This window comes from Hypanus sabinus, chromosome 30 (genome assembly GCF_030144855.1).
Source record: "Hypanus sabinus isolate sHypSab1 chromosome 30, sHypSab1.hap1, whole genome shotgun sequence".
Taxonomy (NCBI): domain Eukaryota; kingdom Metazoa; phylum Chordata; class Chondrichthyes; order Myliobatiformes; family Dasyatidae; genus Hypanus; species Hypanus sabinus.
This window is the reverse complement of record NC_082735.1, coordinates 20,870,817-20,887,781: the sequence shown is the minus strand read 5'-3', so window position 1 is coordinate 20,887,781 and position 16,965 is coordinate 20,870,817. Positions and strand designations below refer to the sequence as shown.

Sequence of the window (16,965 nt, the reverse complement as noted above, 5' to 3'; positions counted from 1 at the left end):
GCTGGAATGCAGTAAGTGTGGGGGGGTAAATTTCTGAATGCATATAAAATCGTGAGGGGTGTAGATAAAATACAAACGTTGTAGATGGTCACAGTCCTTCCAAATGAAGAGGATATTAAAGCTAAAGGCACAGATTTTAGTGAGAGTGGAAACTTTTAAGGGGAACAGTGGAGAAACTTGTTCATATGAGAGTGTTGGATAAATGGAGCAAGCTACCAGTGTGAGCTATGGAGGTAAATACAATTATGATGTATCAAAAACACTTAGACGGGTACAGGGACAGGAAAGGTTTAGAGCGATGGGGTCAAATGCAGGCAAATGTAACTAGTTTGGACTGTCATCTTGATCAACAATTATGAGATGGGTTGAAGGGCCTGTGTACATACTGTACATCTCTATAGCTCATCCAAGTCATTACTTACTTCTTTGCTGGCCTCCTGTTTCCCCTTTGTTCTTTGAAGACCAGATATTACAGATTCATACTTTATACCAGTTAATACTCTAGGAAGCATTGTTTTAAGATTCTGTACTGCATTAGCTTTGCAATTCACTTTGCTATACTCCCACTTGGCCACTCTTTGATGACTGTTCACTGCACTGTTAATGACTTTATGTTCTTTTTTCTCATTTCATGTAAAATGTAACAATCATCACTTCATCACGGAAAAAGAAACAAGCAGCCTAAGCTTTGCTCCGGTAACTAAATTTTAATTAAAAGGAAAATCTGTCCTCACAGTGAGCTGGAATTAAGACAGGGAATTCCACAGTCAAATCAATCACATCAACCAGCCGGCTAGTTTTTTATTCCCCATATATTATCTCACTGTATAAACAGCTAAACCCTATACTATAGTATAATGAGAGAGCTATGGTTGGTGATAAACCCAGGTGCAGACTAAGATACAGAATTAACTCAGAGTCAAAATAAACAAATGAACACAAATAAAATCCAAAGGTAAAATCATAAATCATAGTAAGAAACAAAACTCCTATGAATGAGCTCTGAGTGCTCAGCACAAGCTCATTAAATAGTCTTTTCATGAAGGAATATGGCAGGAAATAATTGACAGTCTGAGTATTAAAGGGACAACAGCCGCTAAGCATAATCTGGGGAGTTTGGAATGCTGGAACTTGCATGCCTGCCACTGTTCAGTCAGGGCCGTGACACTATAGTGATTGTCCCCCTATTAGTCCATCAGTGATTTTTTTTTTTTGTTGGACGTTAAGCTGTTGGATCTGAGAGCAATTAAACCAAGTACAACCAAAGCGAGATTTACCCTGAGACTTAAATATTTGCAAGCTGTTATCTGCAGAAATGTGCAGGATGTGAAACTATGCCTATTCATCAAAGCCCAACAAACCTGAGGAGGAGAGTGAATTTCTACGGCAACATTCTACAAATAATAAATAAGGCAAACAAGCAATTAGTTTACGTTAATGTTGCTGGCTGTTCTAAGAATATTGAAGAATAAACTAGAAAATATTTCTGTTCATATATTATCGGTGCTTTAAAGATGTTTTTGTCCACAGGGGTAGGATGGGAGTTAGGTTTAATGGACCCATCAAAAAGGCAGCATTGAGCATTCAATTAATGTTTCAGCTCTGTTGATATAGTAGAGGCAGAGAAGACTTCATACCATTGGATGAAGAATACTTTAATGAATAAGCAAGTGAATTATGATGCTATTAAGTTGGGACATGTGAATGTAAATTGGGAACAATTGTATTCGGAATTGTACACAATGGAATTGTAGAGGTTGTTTGGAGAGCAATCGTGTGGGCTGCTGGATAGGTTTGATTCTCTGAGGCAGGGAAAGAATGGTTCCACATCCTTTGTCATCCATAGTTGACAACAAATGTGGAACATCTAGTACAGAGGAAGAAAGAAGTATATTTAACATTTAGGAAGTCAAACTCAGACAGGGCTCTACAGAGTTATCAGGTAGCCTGGAAAGAGTTTATGAATGGTCTTAGGAGAGATAGAATGGAACATGAGAATGTCTTGGTGAATTGGATATGGAAAAGGCTAAGACATTCTACATGTACATGAAGAATAGAAGGATGAGTCAAGTGAGGACAGGACTAAACAGTGATAGTTGAGGAAACATATTCATGGTGATTGAGGAGTTAGTGGAGCTCCTTAATGAATGAGTATTCACCAGTGAGAGGGATAGCGATGACTTTTCAGACAGCATAAAACAAACTGATATGCTAAAACCTGTCGACAATAAGAACCAGAAACAAGAGGTGCTGCAGCAGATGTAAAACATAAGAGTATAGTCATAGAGTCATAAAACAACATAGAAACAGGCCCTTCAGCCCATTTAGTTCACACCAAAATATTAACCTATCTAGTTTCATTATCCTGCACCCGGATCATAGCCCTCCATATCACTCCCATCTATATACCAATTCAAATTTCTCTTAAAACTTTTCTGGCAGTTTATTCCATACTATCACAATCCTCTGAGCGAAGAAGTTCCCCCTCATGTTCTCCTTACCCACTTAACCTTTCACCCTCAACCCATGACCTCTTGTTCTAGTCTAGAAAAAAGCTTGCTTGCACTTACCCTATCTATATCCCTCTTAATCTTGTATACCACAGTCAAATCTCCCCTTAATCGTCTACATTTGAGGGAATAAACTCTGAACCTATTCAATCTTTCCCCATAACTCAGGTCCTCAAGTCTGGGCAGAATCTTTGTTAATTTTTTCTGTATTTTCTCAATCTTACTGATATCTTTCCTCCGGGATGGTGACCAGAACTGCACATAATACTCCAAACTAGGAGTCACAAATATCTTATAAACTTCAACATGTATTTGATACTTTGATTTATGAAGGTCAATGTGCCAAAAGTTCTCGTTATGATCCTATCTACTTGTTACACCACTTTCAAGGAACTATGGATCTTTATTTACCACAACTGATGTCAGGCTCACTGGCCTATAATTTCCAAGTTTACTTATAAAGCTTTTGTTAAAAAATGGATCAACCTAGCTATTCTCCACTCCTGCAGAACCTCACACATTGCTAAGGATGTTTTAAATATCTCTGCTGGGGCCTTGCAATTTCTACACTCGCCTACCACAAGGTCCTGTAGTGAGAGAGTCTAAGAGGAAAGGACACTGCCTCAAAATGGAGGAGTGTCCTTTTAGAATGGAGATCAGGAGGAATTTTAATAGCCAGAGAGTGGTGAATCTGTGGAATTCTTTGCCACAGGCACTTGTGGAGTCCAAGTCTTTATGCATATTTAAGGCAGAGGTTGATAGATTCTTGATTGGTCAGGGCATGAAGTGATGTGGGGAGAAGGCAGGTCATTGGGGTTGAGAGGAAAATTGGATCAGCCATGACGAAATGATGAAGTGGACTCGATGGGCCAAATGGCCTAATTCTGCTCCTATATCTTATAATCTTATCTCATAGTCTTATTGTTCGAGGAACACCTAGTCAGGCCCTAGGCATTTATCCATCCTGATGTGCCTCAAAATAACAAACACCTCCTCCTCTGTAATCTGCATACAACCCATCACCTCACTGCTTCTTTGCCTCACTTCTATATTCTCTGTGTCCATCTCCTCAGCAAGTACAGGGTTCCACTATGTTTAACCTTTCAATTCCTGGCCTTATATGTAGGCTAAAGAACATCTTTTCCATCAACCACTGTACAATCTTCTATGGCACTTTGGCTCCCATCTCCCTATTACTCTACTTTTTAACAACCATCTCCCTCCACAACACCTGCCACTCGTACAGCACCAGCAAAACTTTCTATGAGGATATTAGTTCCCTTGTAGTTCAGTTGCTACCCATTATGCTTGGACAGGTCTCACCTTCCCTCGAAGAGAGCCCATTGATCCAAAAATCTGAAATCCACCCTCCTGCACCATCTCCTTAACCACATGTTAATCTGTATTATTTCCTATTTCTCAGCTCACTAGCATGTGGTACAAGTAGCTATCCTGAGATCACCACCTTGGAGATCTTGTCTTTTAACTTTGTGGTTAAGAAGGCATACGGTGCATTGACCTTCATCAATTATGGGATTGAGTTTAGGAGCCAAGAGGTAATGTTGCAGTCCCCACTTGGAGTACTGTGCTCAGTCTGGTCGTCTCACTACAGGAAGGATGTGGAAACCATAGAAAGGATGCAGAGGAGATTTACAAGGATGTTGCCTGGGTTGGGGAGCATGTCCTACGAGTGAACTCGGCCTTTTCTACTTGGAGCGACACAGAATGAGAGGTGACCTGATAGAGGTGTATAAGATAATGATTATGTGGATAGTCAGAGGCATTTTCCTAGGGCTGAAATGGCTAACACGAGGGGGCACAGTTTTAAGGTGCTTGGAAGTAGGCACAGAGGAGATGTCAGGGATAAGTTTTTTTTACTCAGAGAGTGGTGAGTGCATGGAATGGGCTGCCAGCAATGGTGGTGGAGGTGAATACGATAGGGTCTTTTAAGAGACTCCTGGATAGGAACATGGAGCTTAGAAAAATAGAGGGCTATGGGTAACCTAGGTAATTTCTAAGGTAAGGACATGTTCGGCACAGCTTTGTGGGCCGAAGGGCCTGTATTGTGCTTTATGTTTTCTATGCTTTTCTATGTTTTTGAACTGAAATCCCTGAACTTATTTTGCAGGACCTTGTCATCTTTTCTATCTATGCCATTGGTACTGACGTGGACCATGACCTTTGGCTGCTCACCCTCCCTCTGAAGAATGCTGTGGATACAATCCGAGATGTCCTGGACCCTGGTACCTGGCAGACAACATACCATCCGGGAATTTTGTTCTTGTCCCTATTGAACTCCTATCACCACAGTTCACCTCTTTTTCCTCTTGCCCTTCTGAGCTGTAGAACCAGACTCAGTGTGAGAGAAGGCTTTCCTCTAAGTCTCTCCCCGCATAAGTTTCCAAAGTGGTATACCCATGTTTGGCTGGAATGGCTATAGTGATACTCTGCACTGGCTGCCTATCTCCTTCCCACCCTTGAAGGTCACCCAGTTACTTAAATCCCGCAACTTACCTGTAACTACCTCCCTGTATCACTTGCCAATCAACCGCTCAGCCTTGCAAATGATCTGGAGTTCATCCAGCTCCAGCTCCAATGGCTTTACACGGTTTGTAAGGAGCTGCAGCTAGATGCACTTCTTGCAGGTGTAGTCATTAGGGACACAAGAGCTCTCCTTGGCTTCCTGCATCCCGCAACAGGAGCATCCCACTATCCTTCCTGGCATCCTCACTGTTCTGTGTAATACTGAAGAAAGAAAGAAAAGAAGCAATCTACCTACAGCCTCTTCCTGTCTTCACTGAAACTTCTACAAGTCAAAGACTGAGCTCACTGATCTAACATTGGCCCACCAGACAATGGCCATTTGCACAGTAGCTGTTCTGCTTAAACCTAACTTCCTTTTTATTAGACCTTGCCAAGTGCTTAATGACAAACACTTCAGCTTCTCCTAATGGTTAGGATAGATAAGTCCCCAGGGTCAAATGGGATATACCCCAGGCTACTGCAGGAGGCATGAGAAATGAGTTTTACACTTTTGGCAATGATCTTTGCATCCTGTCTGGTCACAGGAATAATACCAAAAGATTGGAGGGTGATAAATGTTCTTCCTTTGTTCAAGAAATGTAGTAGGGATGGTCTTAGTGAGTGGTGACTAGTGAGTCTTTGGTCAATGGCGAGCAAACTTTTGGAGAAGATTCTAAGAGCATAACCTGATTAGGAATAGTCAGCATGACCTTGTGAGGGCATGTCATTTTTTATAAGTGTGATTGAATCGCTTGAGGAAGTGAAAAAACAAATTGATAAAGGTAGAGAAGTGGATGTGGTGCAGAAAGACAGTAAGACATTTGACGAGGTTCCTCGTGATAGGTTCATTCAGAAACTCAGGAGGCATGGGGTTCAGGGAAGCATGGCTGCTTGGAGTGAGAATTGGCTTGCCAATATACACAAATAGATTATATCCATTTACATGTCACACGTGTTACTCACAGTTAAAATCAACTTATAAGTCAGGTCAGAGATATAAATTTAACCTTAGAACATAAGAAGAAAAAATCCACTGTGGCCAGTTCGTCATCTCAAAAATGGAATAAAATTCTGAATCTGACTATTTCATCCTTGAATCAGTAACATGTGGTTTTTTGACAGTTCCCACAAACCAATTAGTGTGTTAGCCTGTCAGAGATAATGTTTGTACTGATTCAGTTAATTCAATGCACATTTAAGGTGCTACTTTTTTTCCAAATAGGAAAGATGAGTGGAATTAATTTTCATGCAATCACTATTGTTGAAATATAAGTACAATTGGACTAAATAATCCGGATCAAAACAATAAACTGTAAATAATCTCATTTCAATCTATAGGCAGTAAACCAATAGTGATAGATTAGGTTAATTAACATGTATGTGTAGTATACATTGTTGACGGAGACAGTGCTCTGCCATATGATTGGGGTTAAGAAATTGAAAATTTGAAACTTTACAAGAGCACCCAATATGGTAATAAAATATAAACAATTGATATCAGGACATTCATTTATGAAACACCCAACTGCATATTAAAGAAAACATATACTCCATGAAGCAGTTAAATCAAAATATTTTGATTATTTGTGTAGGAGTACATAGCCATTAAATGCTGTGATGTGAGGTTCTGTATTATAAAAGATGATCTATAAATATAAGAACAACATCCACAGTGGGCAAATGGTCTTCAGATTAGGGATACTATGTAAAACAAAACTGTTCATGTTGTCTGGGGTTGGGGGTAGAATCAACACAGAATGTGTTGATTCTGTGCCCTAGTACAAGTGGCCATTACCTGTTTCAAAGTTAGCAAAAATAAAATTTGAGCCCATCTCTATTTGATGATTAGGTTTTGTAATTGTTCTATTGCCGGTATACTGACTGAGAGAGAAACATCAACTACAGCAAAGGCCACAAGTGGCTCGCTTTCTTCATCTGAAATCAGAGCATTATTGGAACATGCCATTGTATAAAGAGCTGGGTGTGTGTCTACACCATAAACAGTGGTGATATGAGCTTAAAGAGAAGCTGTGTCAATAGATATCATTAACTTAGCCTAACAAATGCACATCATCACCATCTATCAACTTGTGCTTCACCAATTAACTGTTGAGGTCAAGCAGAAACACCTGGTTGCTGGAGGGGCAGGACTGGGAGGTCAGTGTTCCATTGTTCCGCTGTTTTAGACATGACAGGAAGAGGAGTATTAAAAAAGGACATGTGGCATTGCTCGTCAGGGAAAATGTCACAGCTGTGCTCAGACAGGACAGACTAGAGGGCTTGTCTTCTGAGGGGAGACTAGATCTATAGGTCAGAGGTTAAAGGGAAAAGATGAAATAATTAAGGGGAACTTCCAGACAGTGGGTGGTGCAAGTGTGGAATAAGCTGCAAGCAGAAGTAGGGAATGTGGGTTTGAATGCACCATTTAGAGCAGTTTGGATAAGTATATGGATAGGATGGATCTGGAAGACTATGGTCCAGGAGTTGGCTGATGAAAAATGGCAGAACAACAGTTTGGTATTGACTAGATTGGCCAAAGGGCCTATCGTTATGCTGTAACATTCTATTATTCAATTTAATCTTCCAGTAGCATCAAGTAATTCATGTGGACTAAATGCCCTCTGAACTCTCACAGGAATTCAATGTAAACAGCAGGAAATTTATTTAACCGACTGTGTTCCACAACAGGATCATGTTCCCTAAAGGAATGTGTTAATTTTATACTCTTGTAGAGAACATAATCACAAATGCAAATTCTTATCCATGGAATGTCCAGTAATCCATCTAACTCTATCAAAGATGTATAAATATTACTAATACTTTGCACGAAAAAGTAAATTGCATTGACTGTTTTTGAATCGCTATAATGCAAATTTTCATAAAATTGATATAATGATTGACAGAGTAATATCATGACTTCCCTAACTTATGCACAACTATGATTTTGCTAAATAAATATCCTCAAGCACTATGAAGAGTGCATCAGTTTCTGCCAGCATTGATAGTAGAATATTGAGCTGTCCTGTTGACAATTTGACAAATTGTTTGATTGCCGGAAGGTTTTCATTTAAAAATCAAACTGTATTTCTTTTGTTTTTTTCTGAACCCATTATTTGCAGAGAAAGAAAGTTACCTGTGATCTAGAAATATAAAGATAAAGTAGCAGAATGTCAATGTACAGTTTTGGTTTTCACGTTGGACTGGTTTGAAAAACCATAGCAAGACATAACCTTGTTGGTTGAAGTGGCACTTTGCTCAAAGCTGTAGTGTTCACTAAAAAAGATGGCAAATAACTACAGATGAGCATAGTTTCTACCTTTCTCAACTTACCATATCCAACTTCAAGTGAAATCCTCCAAACACAATCCATGTTACTAGGATAATTTCCTGGGAAACCTGGACTCAGGATGACATCACTGGAATCCATGGACGTCCCTCCGCATTTTGCTTGAATGAGAAAAGAAGAAAAGTATTTATTTCTGCAGATCAGGAATTAAGAAACGTTTGCTTAAACTTTAGAATGAGGAAAGGTAAGGGCAAAAGTTGATCTTATTACATTCATCTCGCCAACTTGAAAGAAAGATTAATTTTCAGGATTGGTGTTCCTAGATAGTACAATATCCCAGAAGTTGAATCAAGTGGTGCAACAGGCTTTAAGGTTATGTTAAAATGAAGTCTTCTAATCTCTGTAAATATGCCCTTAGATTAGGAGTCTTTTAAATTCACCATCAAAGATATCATGACGATGTACTCTGCACAAGATTCTTGAAGAACTGCATCACAAACAGGAACATTTCCTTAACACTTCAAAACAGGTTATACAAAAGTGCAGATGTAATGTTACAGGATTGCCAATGTTCACTGACATCATTCTATTCCCTTTATGCTGATGCCACACCAGTCTTCTTTGCAAATCTTAACTTCAAGCCAGGGGCCTATTTCTTGTGAGGATTGGGGCTTAATTTCAGAATGGTCCTAAGGCTGCAGATCAAACATTTTTTTTTCATCAACACCTTCACACCAGAAACTAGTTAACTGATATCTAGAAAGTTATTGAATTTATATTCAATTAATAAGTTCAAAAGAAATAATCAGAAGAAGTACAAAGAATCTTATTTCTGGTCATTCTAAGTGGCAGCACAAGTTTCATTTTTGAGCAAGTTTCTTCCATCAACTAAAATTAACAATGGTAGGATTTACCTCCTATTTTTCACCCAGGGTCAAATGATTGGCAGCTTGTACCTATACTTCCCAATATGTTGGGAGTATGTATATAAATTTCACTGTAATTTCATTGTAATATTAAACAGAGAGATAACACAGTACAAAATACACAACTTAACATGAGAAGCACTCTGCACTTTTCAAATAGCTTAAATGTTGAAAAAAAATAACGGTGTACAAACAAAATGAAAATATTAGGCATCTTTCTGCTTTCCGCAGGGATTGCTCCCTATGCGACTCCCTTGTCCACTCGTCCCCCCATCCCTTCCCACCGATCTCCCTCCTGGCACTTATCCTTGTAAGCGGAACAAGTGCTACACCTGCCTTTACACTTCCTCCCTCACCACCATTCAGGGCCCCAGACAGTCCTTCCAAGTGAGGCGACACTTCACCTGTGAGTCAGCTGGTGTGGTATACTGCGTCCGGTGCTCCCAGAGTGGTCTTTTATATATTGGTGAGACCTGACGCAGACTGGGAGACCATTTCGCTGAACACCTACGCTCGGTCCGCCAGAGAAAGCAGGATCTCCCAGTGGCCACACATTTTAATTCCACATCCCATTCCCATTCTGATATGTCTATCCATGGCCTCCTCTACTATCAAGATGAAGCCACACTCAGGTTGGAGGAACAACACCTTATATACTGGCTGGGTAGCCTCCAACCTGATGGCATGAACATTGACTTCTCTAACTTCTGTTAATGCCCCTCCTCCCCTTCTTACCCCATCCCTGACATATTTAGTTGTTTGCCTGTTCTCCACCTCCCTCTGGTGCTTCCCCCCCCTTTCTTTCCCCCTAGGCCTCCCGTCCCATGATCCTTTCCCTTCTCCAGCTTGGTATCTCTTTTGCCAATCGCCTTTCCAGCTCTCAGCTTCATCCCACCCCCTCCAGTTTTCTCCTATCATTTTGCATTTCCCCCTCCCCCCACTACTTTCAAAACTCTTACTATCTTTCCCTTCAGTTAGTCCTGATGAAGGGTCTCGGCCCGAAACGTCGACAGTGCTTCTCCTTATAGATGCTGCCTGGCCTGCTGTGTTCCACCAGCACTTTGTGTGTGATATTAGGCATTTGCTTCTTTGGATAAACTGAAATTGATCATTACACCAGCTTGGGTACTAACCTACATTGAATGCACAACTGATTAGCAGACTCTAAATGGACCCTTTCCACATTTATATCCTGTCCTGCTTTTTATCAGACACATCCGCGAAGGAAGTAAGTTATTACATATCTACTTTCCATTTTAAGAAAATTCTCGAGGCCTTGGGCAGGTGGAATTATTGTTCCATTTTCAGGCCGGAGACCAGTGTATAATAATTTATTAGAATAATTATACCAGCGTTTCAATTCTCCGCACATTTAATCGAGATCTCAGGCTTGTCAATGGACTGAAAAGTACTTTTCAGGAACTCAAAGCCACCTTTTGATACAATCGGTCAATTTATTTTACACAAGTAATCATTCTGATCTCTGCATTAAATTCAAAGAGCAGAGAATATTTCAGCAATTCTCTTTACAAAATGTGAACCTCTCCATGTTTTGCATTCCTTAAACAAAGTTTATTCAGTTCTCTTTTTATATATAAATTCAATACCACCATGATTTAGTCAGAGGACTTTGTCATGCATCACTGTCCAATTTAAAACATTAGTCCCCAAAATCAGTCAAATGAAATATTCCAATATATTACAATTGTCAACAGTGCCTTGTAGAGCAGGTGTGTAAAGATTGAAAAGACCAAATCGTCAAATTCTTTCCATTGTGAACAATGAACTGCAGACAAATAGTTATAAACCATGGTAAACAACAAAGGAGAGAGTTTTCTTTTTAGCCAGACAGTGTTAATGCTTTATTCTTGAATGATTCTTCGCTGAATGCAACACACACAAAATGCTGGAGTAACTCAGTAGGTCAGACTGCATCCATGGAAATGAGCAAACGGTCAATATTCTGGGCTGAGGACCTTCTTCAGGGCACTTTTGTCTTCACTGAGTGGTTGAGTGGGTCAACTGACAAATGAAACTTACCCATCTGGTGAGAAAGCCTGTGAAACTAATCAATACAATAAATACAACAATTAGGCTTTGTGAATTAGTCCTTCAATTTGAGTTAAGTAAGTGAATGGGTACAAAACTTGTTGTAATTATTGACATTGCTGTAAAATTCCAAATGCCCATAATTGTAGTTTTATGATTTTAATATATCAAATTCATAACTTATTGTCCCTGGTTTCTTCACTTAAATGTTTGCAGAATTTGCTTTGAAACAGGAAGGTGGAACAGGGTGTGAGGAGACAGTGAGTGGAATTCAGGCATTTCACTGCAGGAATCAAAAATGTATTTAAAATATGCCAGACTTCACAATTGAGTTAGAAAATCAATTTTACAGCAGCAAATATTAATCTGCAAGTCATTATATTTGGTTGATAAGGTTTCTGCAAACATAGCCCCTGCAGCGCCTTACAGAAACCAGAAACATAATTATTTGTAGAAAATCACGGTATTTGTGTGTATTTGAAACAGGAAGACAGATTCTGTATCTTTCTGCCCAGCTGTAGCATATATAAATGTATCTGCAGTGTATGCAGTAACTGTTGGTTGTGTTGTTTACATCAGCAACAGTACAGTTTGCCTTCGGGGAGGGGTTGGTGGTGAGGGGGGAAAGAGAAGCACACCACCCTCCTCAGCTGTTGCATTTGCTCCAAAGAGAAACATTGTTAAAAATTTATACAGAGCGTCAGGGCTGCGAAGGAAATCTATAGCATGAATATGAATTGGGGCTGAAGAGTGCATTGACTGCAAGACACAGTTCTTTATCATTGTTATGGTGGACAGATTGTGGTTGACATTTTAGATTGCCAGCTTGACCTCAGTTCAGATGCATAACATATTGCTTCAGTGAGAAAGAGAGAATGTTCTGCCATTCACAATTTCCTCAGTCCAAACAAAATTCCATCGCCTACAGATTTAGTCTCACAGCTATTGTGCATTTCACGTCTGCAGTGTGATTTGTTGCCTTCTGGTAACCAGATCAGTTCTGGTTTTAGTTAAGTGACAGTAAAGGTTCCTCGCTCTCCAATTCAACTACACCCATTAACCTCATCTTCAGAAGAAGACGCTCATGAAACAATGGCATCTTTTCTGCATTATTCTCATTCTTTTCTGAACAAGTTTCTAAAAGGGAGGGAAATTCTGCCTTGTTTTGTATTGACATCTTTCAACTTATTTTAGATTCAATCCTTCACTCCTGCAGTGAGTATATCGTATTACAAATAAGAAATTTTGATTTTCTATTGCTGAGGTAAAATCACAACTCAAATAGTGGGTATTGGAAGCTAAGCTCACTTTGGTGAATAAACAGAACCAGCTTATTAAATGAACTAGTCTTTGAAGATTGGATAGTTACAGTATAGCCTTCCTTTAGTGAGAGTACTTGTGACTATTTATATCCAGTAGGGCTTAAGGTCTTCATTTAAGTTTAAGTCTTTTGCAGTCAGCAAACCTAATACCATCACATCCTTTGAAATGGTTGTCCTTCTGCTGCTTAATCCTGCACCTTGCACCGTTTTATGGATAAAACATATACCGAGTGTTAACGCTAACGGATTGTAGAGAGCTGTCGGGAGAAGCTCTGAGGGAGAGATCTGTCTGTGAATATTCTCATCTACAGCACTGGCCACCAGTTATAAGCACCTACTGAACTATGGTTCTACTGCCTTCAAAGGAACCAAATGAATGGAGATCAGTGCAAGTGGAAAATGATTTTCATCCGTTTACTTTCACCCAATAAACCAAAACCATTGTCTGTTTTCTTCTTAACCAGACCTGAATTTGGCAGAGTGTGTGAATTAAATAAAGTGGGGAGAAAGTCCTAAAAGAAAACACAGGACTAAATAAATAATGGCTGCAACCGATCTCATGACACCATGTTGAAAAGAAAGGGAGGTACCTCTGGTGTCCTGGCTGATTTTTATCGAAACATCAAAGTCAATATAATGAAGTGCTATTCACGACACCTAGGATTTTTTTTTCCCTTTGGCATCAGTAAGCAAATAGCAATGCGAAATGCATTTTGGGGTATCCGGAATTCATTACATAAGCCATGAGCTAGAATTAAATGTCCAATAAGAATTTCAGGAGTTTCTGCCCTGGATACACATGAACACAATCAGGCTGACAGTGCCCACTGGGACAAGGTGGCTGCTCCTTAATGCGGTCAGACCATCTGCTGCAAATAACACGTGTAGTCCAATACAAACTGCATAAGCAAACAAGAGAATTTTGTCTTGCAGTTGCTGTCCAAGTTGTGCCATTGCCATGAGTCTTTGATCCACAATCTCAGTGGATGAAGCAGCAAACCACATGGAGGGATTCAGGATAACTCCTCAGTCACCCGTTAATCTTGCAATGATGTTACATTTCAACATATGAAATAGAAGCAGGCCATTTTGTCCCTTATGTCTGCTCTGTATTTAAACAGGTGTAGTTACATGAAGCAATTCTATCAACGGACTACTAAATCAGTCTGATTCCTCTGGGAAAGAGCAGTTAAGCTGAAATAAGAACGTGGATCTGCAAGAAACACTCCACGGGTCAGGGGCCATCTATACAGGGAGAAACAAAGTTAATGATCGTTGATCTTAGAACATAAAGTGCACCTGGGAAAGCACACTGCGGGCCATTGGTTCACAGCTACACACTTTCCCTCGTGCAACAAAGCATAAAAAGGAAATGCATTGCCTGGGACTGGTGCCAAGTCCAAGCGTGAGAGGGGGCTAGTTTTTGAGGTGCCTACCAGGCTTAGGAAGTGGGCAGGTTGGGTAAAAAAGCTAAAGATTGAGATTCTGGTGGTGTAGCATTGGGGAGCTCAGGTAAGGGTATCAAAGGTTTTGGGGATAAAGCTGGAGAAAGGGTTGATTTAAAAAATCAGCCCTGATACAATAGTGGAGCAGAATCAATGAGCTTAATGGCCTAATACCTTTCATTCACTACTGTGCTCCAGCATTGCTGTCAAATGGTTCAACTAAATCAATTTCAGTGCAGGAGACTGAAGGGTGTAAAAAATAAGGAGGGGAATTGATAGGGAGATTGCACACGCCTTTTGTTCCCAGGATATGGGAATCAAGAATAAAGTCAAGAAATCCTAATTGTTTGTGTGATTTACGGGAGCAAATTTGAAGAGAGGCAGAAGACAGTTGCAGGAGAAATAGGGTTGTGATAGTACGTTATTTTAAATTTCTGTCTATTGACTGAGACTCCCTTATTGGAAAGGGGCTGGGTGGAATTCAGTTTGTCAAATGTGTTAGGAAGGTTTCATTAATCAATATATAGAGGTCCCAACTAGAGTGAGCCTGGTACTGGATCTCCTATTAGGGAAAGAAAAAGGTGTTTGTGTAGGGGGCATTTCAGAATTAATGATCATAATTCCAATAATTTCAAGACACTGTAATTATGGAGAAGGATAAGATTTAATACCAAATGATTGCAGATCATATTTCATGTCTATAAACCCATTCCACTAAAATCAATTGACCAAACTTCAGAATTTGAGTACCAAGCAGGATTGTTTCGACAATGAAAGTTATGTGCTATTGACATAGTTCTGATGCATTAGTCGTATGCCATCTATTTCATAAGACTATGTACATAGAATGTATACAGTGTGCTCTAAAACATCTCACTTTCTCTATCTGTCTTGGGTTGCTACTCATTGTTTTCTGCTGAAAAGCAGCACTCTCATATTTCCTGGACATGCCCTGCTAGCTTTCCTTAGGTGACTGCTGCCAACTGCTTGTTTTACTCTGCCAATGAAACTGGCATTGCAAAAATAAATTAAATATTGGTGACTTCTTCAAAGCAATTAAGTTTGAGCTTATAACCATGATCTAAAATGCTCTGGAGCTTTCCAGCTTATTCCTAACCTCACAATCCCTCTCTTGGCTCCAATTAAGTCCACTTCTGTGAATAGGCAGCATTCAATTCAAAAACCTCAAAGGGAATATGACAGAAAAGGCAGCCGGAACTCTGCAGGTCAGGTATCATCTATAGAGGGAAATAAACAATCAATGTCTTCAGTCAAGACCCTGTATCAGGACTGGAAAGGAAGAGAGTAAAGGCCAGAAGAGAAGGATGAGAGGATAAACAGAATGGGGAAGGGAATAAGTAGGAAGGAGTGCGGTGGAAGAAATTGCCAAATATTGGATAAACTGATATTCATGCCATCAGGTTGGTGGCAAAGTCCTCGACAAAGCAATCACCCAATCTATGTCAGATTTCATCAATATGGAGGAGGCAGCATCAGAATCACTGGATACAATATATGACCCCAACAGTCTCAGATGAAATGTTGCTTCACTTGGAAGGACAGTTTGGGACTCTGAGAGGTACTGAGGGAGGAGGTATAGGGGTAGGTATGGCACTAGGCATGCCTAAAGGGATAGGTGCAAGGAGGGGCAGTGGGGAGGGATAAGTAGACAAAGCAAGTCACTATGAGAAAAACGTAAATATAAAAAAGTAATCTGTGCTTCACCAATATCAAATGCCTCTGTGATTACAATACTTGAAATCCAGCATCAACTGTGCACTCATTTGCCTATTTGAGTTTAACCCTCAACGTACTGAACTAGGGGCAAAGGTGCTTTCAAATAATTCGATCTAACACTTGTACCAAAGGTGTTTTTATGCGAACAAATGGATTAAAAGAGGCAGAGTGCAAATAATAAACATAAACCCTGCTTTCCACTCGTTGGACCGTACTCAAGGTACACTTGTTTTTGTATACATACCAATACAAAGGGGAGGAGGGTAGTTCCACCGGCGGACAGTTCCAGGCATACAAGATATATGGGAGTGCCCCTGGGGGAATAAACAGGAATGATTGATCTACCATCATCAATTTTCATCTGAGATATCCAAAAGCAAAGTTCTGTAATGGTCTACATTTTAATGCATTATTACATTACTTAGTTACCTGCAGTTGGTATCCTGGTTCACACTGAAAAGTCACAACATCATTGATTAAGTATCTCTCACCAATCTTCACACTGTTGGCAGGGATCAATGGCTCTGGACAGCTTGTCAGCCCCACAGCTACAAGAAGGAGAATATGAAAGCAGTTACTAAGTGCTGACATTCGCGAGGTTCCTGTGCATTTTCAGAACCATAACTCCAACTAAAATACAGGGATTCCTCGTCATTGTGATTGCTGCAGCCCCTGAAGCATTTTGGTAGTGTAACAAGCATGATGTTCAGGGTGATGCACTCTTTAATGTTAGCATATTGACAAGATGCATTTGGCCATTATTGCCATTCCCATCATTTGCACCTTGTTTCACCCTGCTAGTGTGGAATTATTTTCAGGAAGCACGTGGAAATCAATTTGGTTCCCACTACTCATTTATCAGGGGTTCCCCAACCTTATTATGCCATGGAGCCTTGCCATTAACTGAGGAGTCCAGGGACCTCAGGTTTGGAACCTCTGTCTTAGATTAATACAAACATAAATAAGTTTGATGAATTTATAAGAAAAAATACAATTCAGCTGACAGACCGGAGTGGAATAACACTGGGAAAAATAAAAGGCTTGTCTTAAATGCAGGCCCTCAGTTTAGGGAAATGTGTTTGATCCATGTTAAAATAACTTACTTGAAAACACACAAAATGCTGGAGGAATTCGGCAGGTCAGGCAGCATCTATAGAAATGCCACAA

General features: G+C 40.0%; 1 protein-coding gene across 1 annotated transcript in view; it reads right to left on the bottom strand.

Annotated features, from left to right (window-relative positions):
* The window catches only part of LOC132383331 (CUB and sushi domain-containing protein 1-like), a 474,994-nt gene that overhangs the window by 186,416 nt on the left and 271,613 nt on the right, over positions 1-16,965 (bottom strand). The window contains exons 25-27 of the mRNA XM_059954233.1: positions 16,228-16,346; positions 16,043-16,112; positions 8,364-8,480 (exon numbers count right to left, since the gene is read on the bottom strand). Of these exons, the coding sequence (XP_059810216.1) occupies positions 8,364-8,480; positions 16,043-16,112; positions 16,228-16,346 (306 nt within the window). The remainder of the gene's footprint in view (positions 1-8,363; positions 8,481-16,042; positions 16,113-16,227; positions 16,347-16,965) is intronic.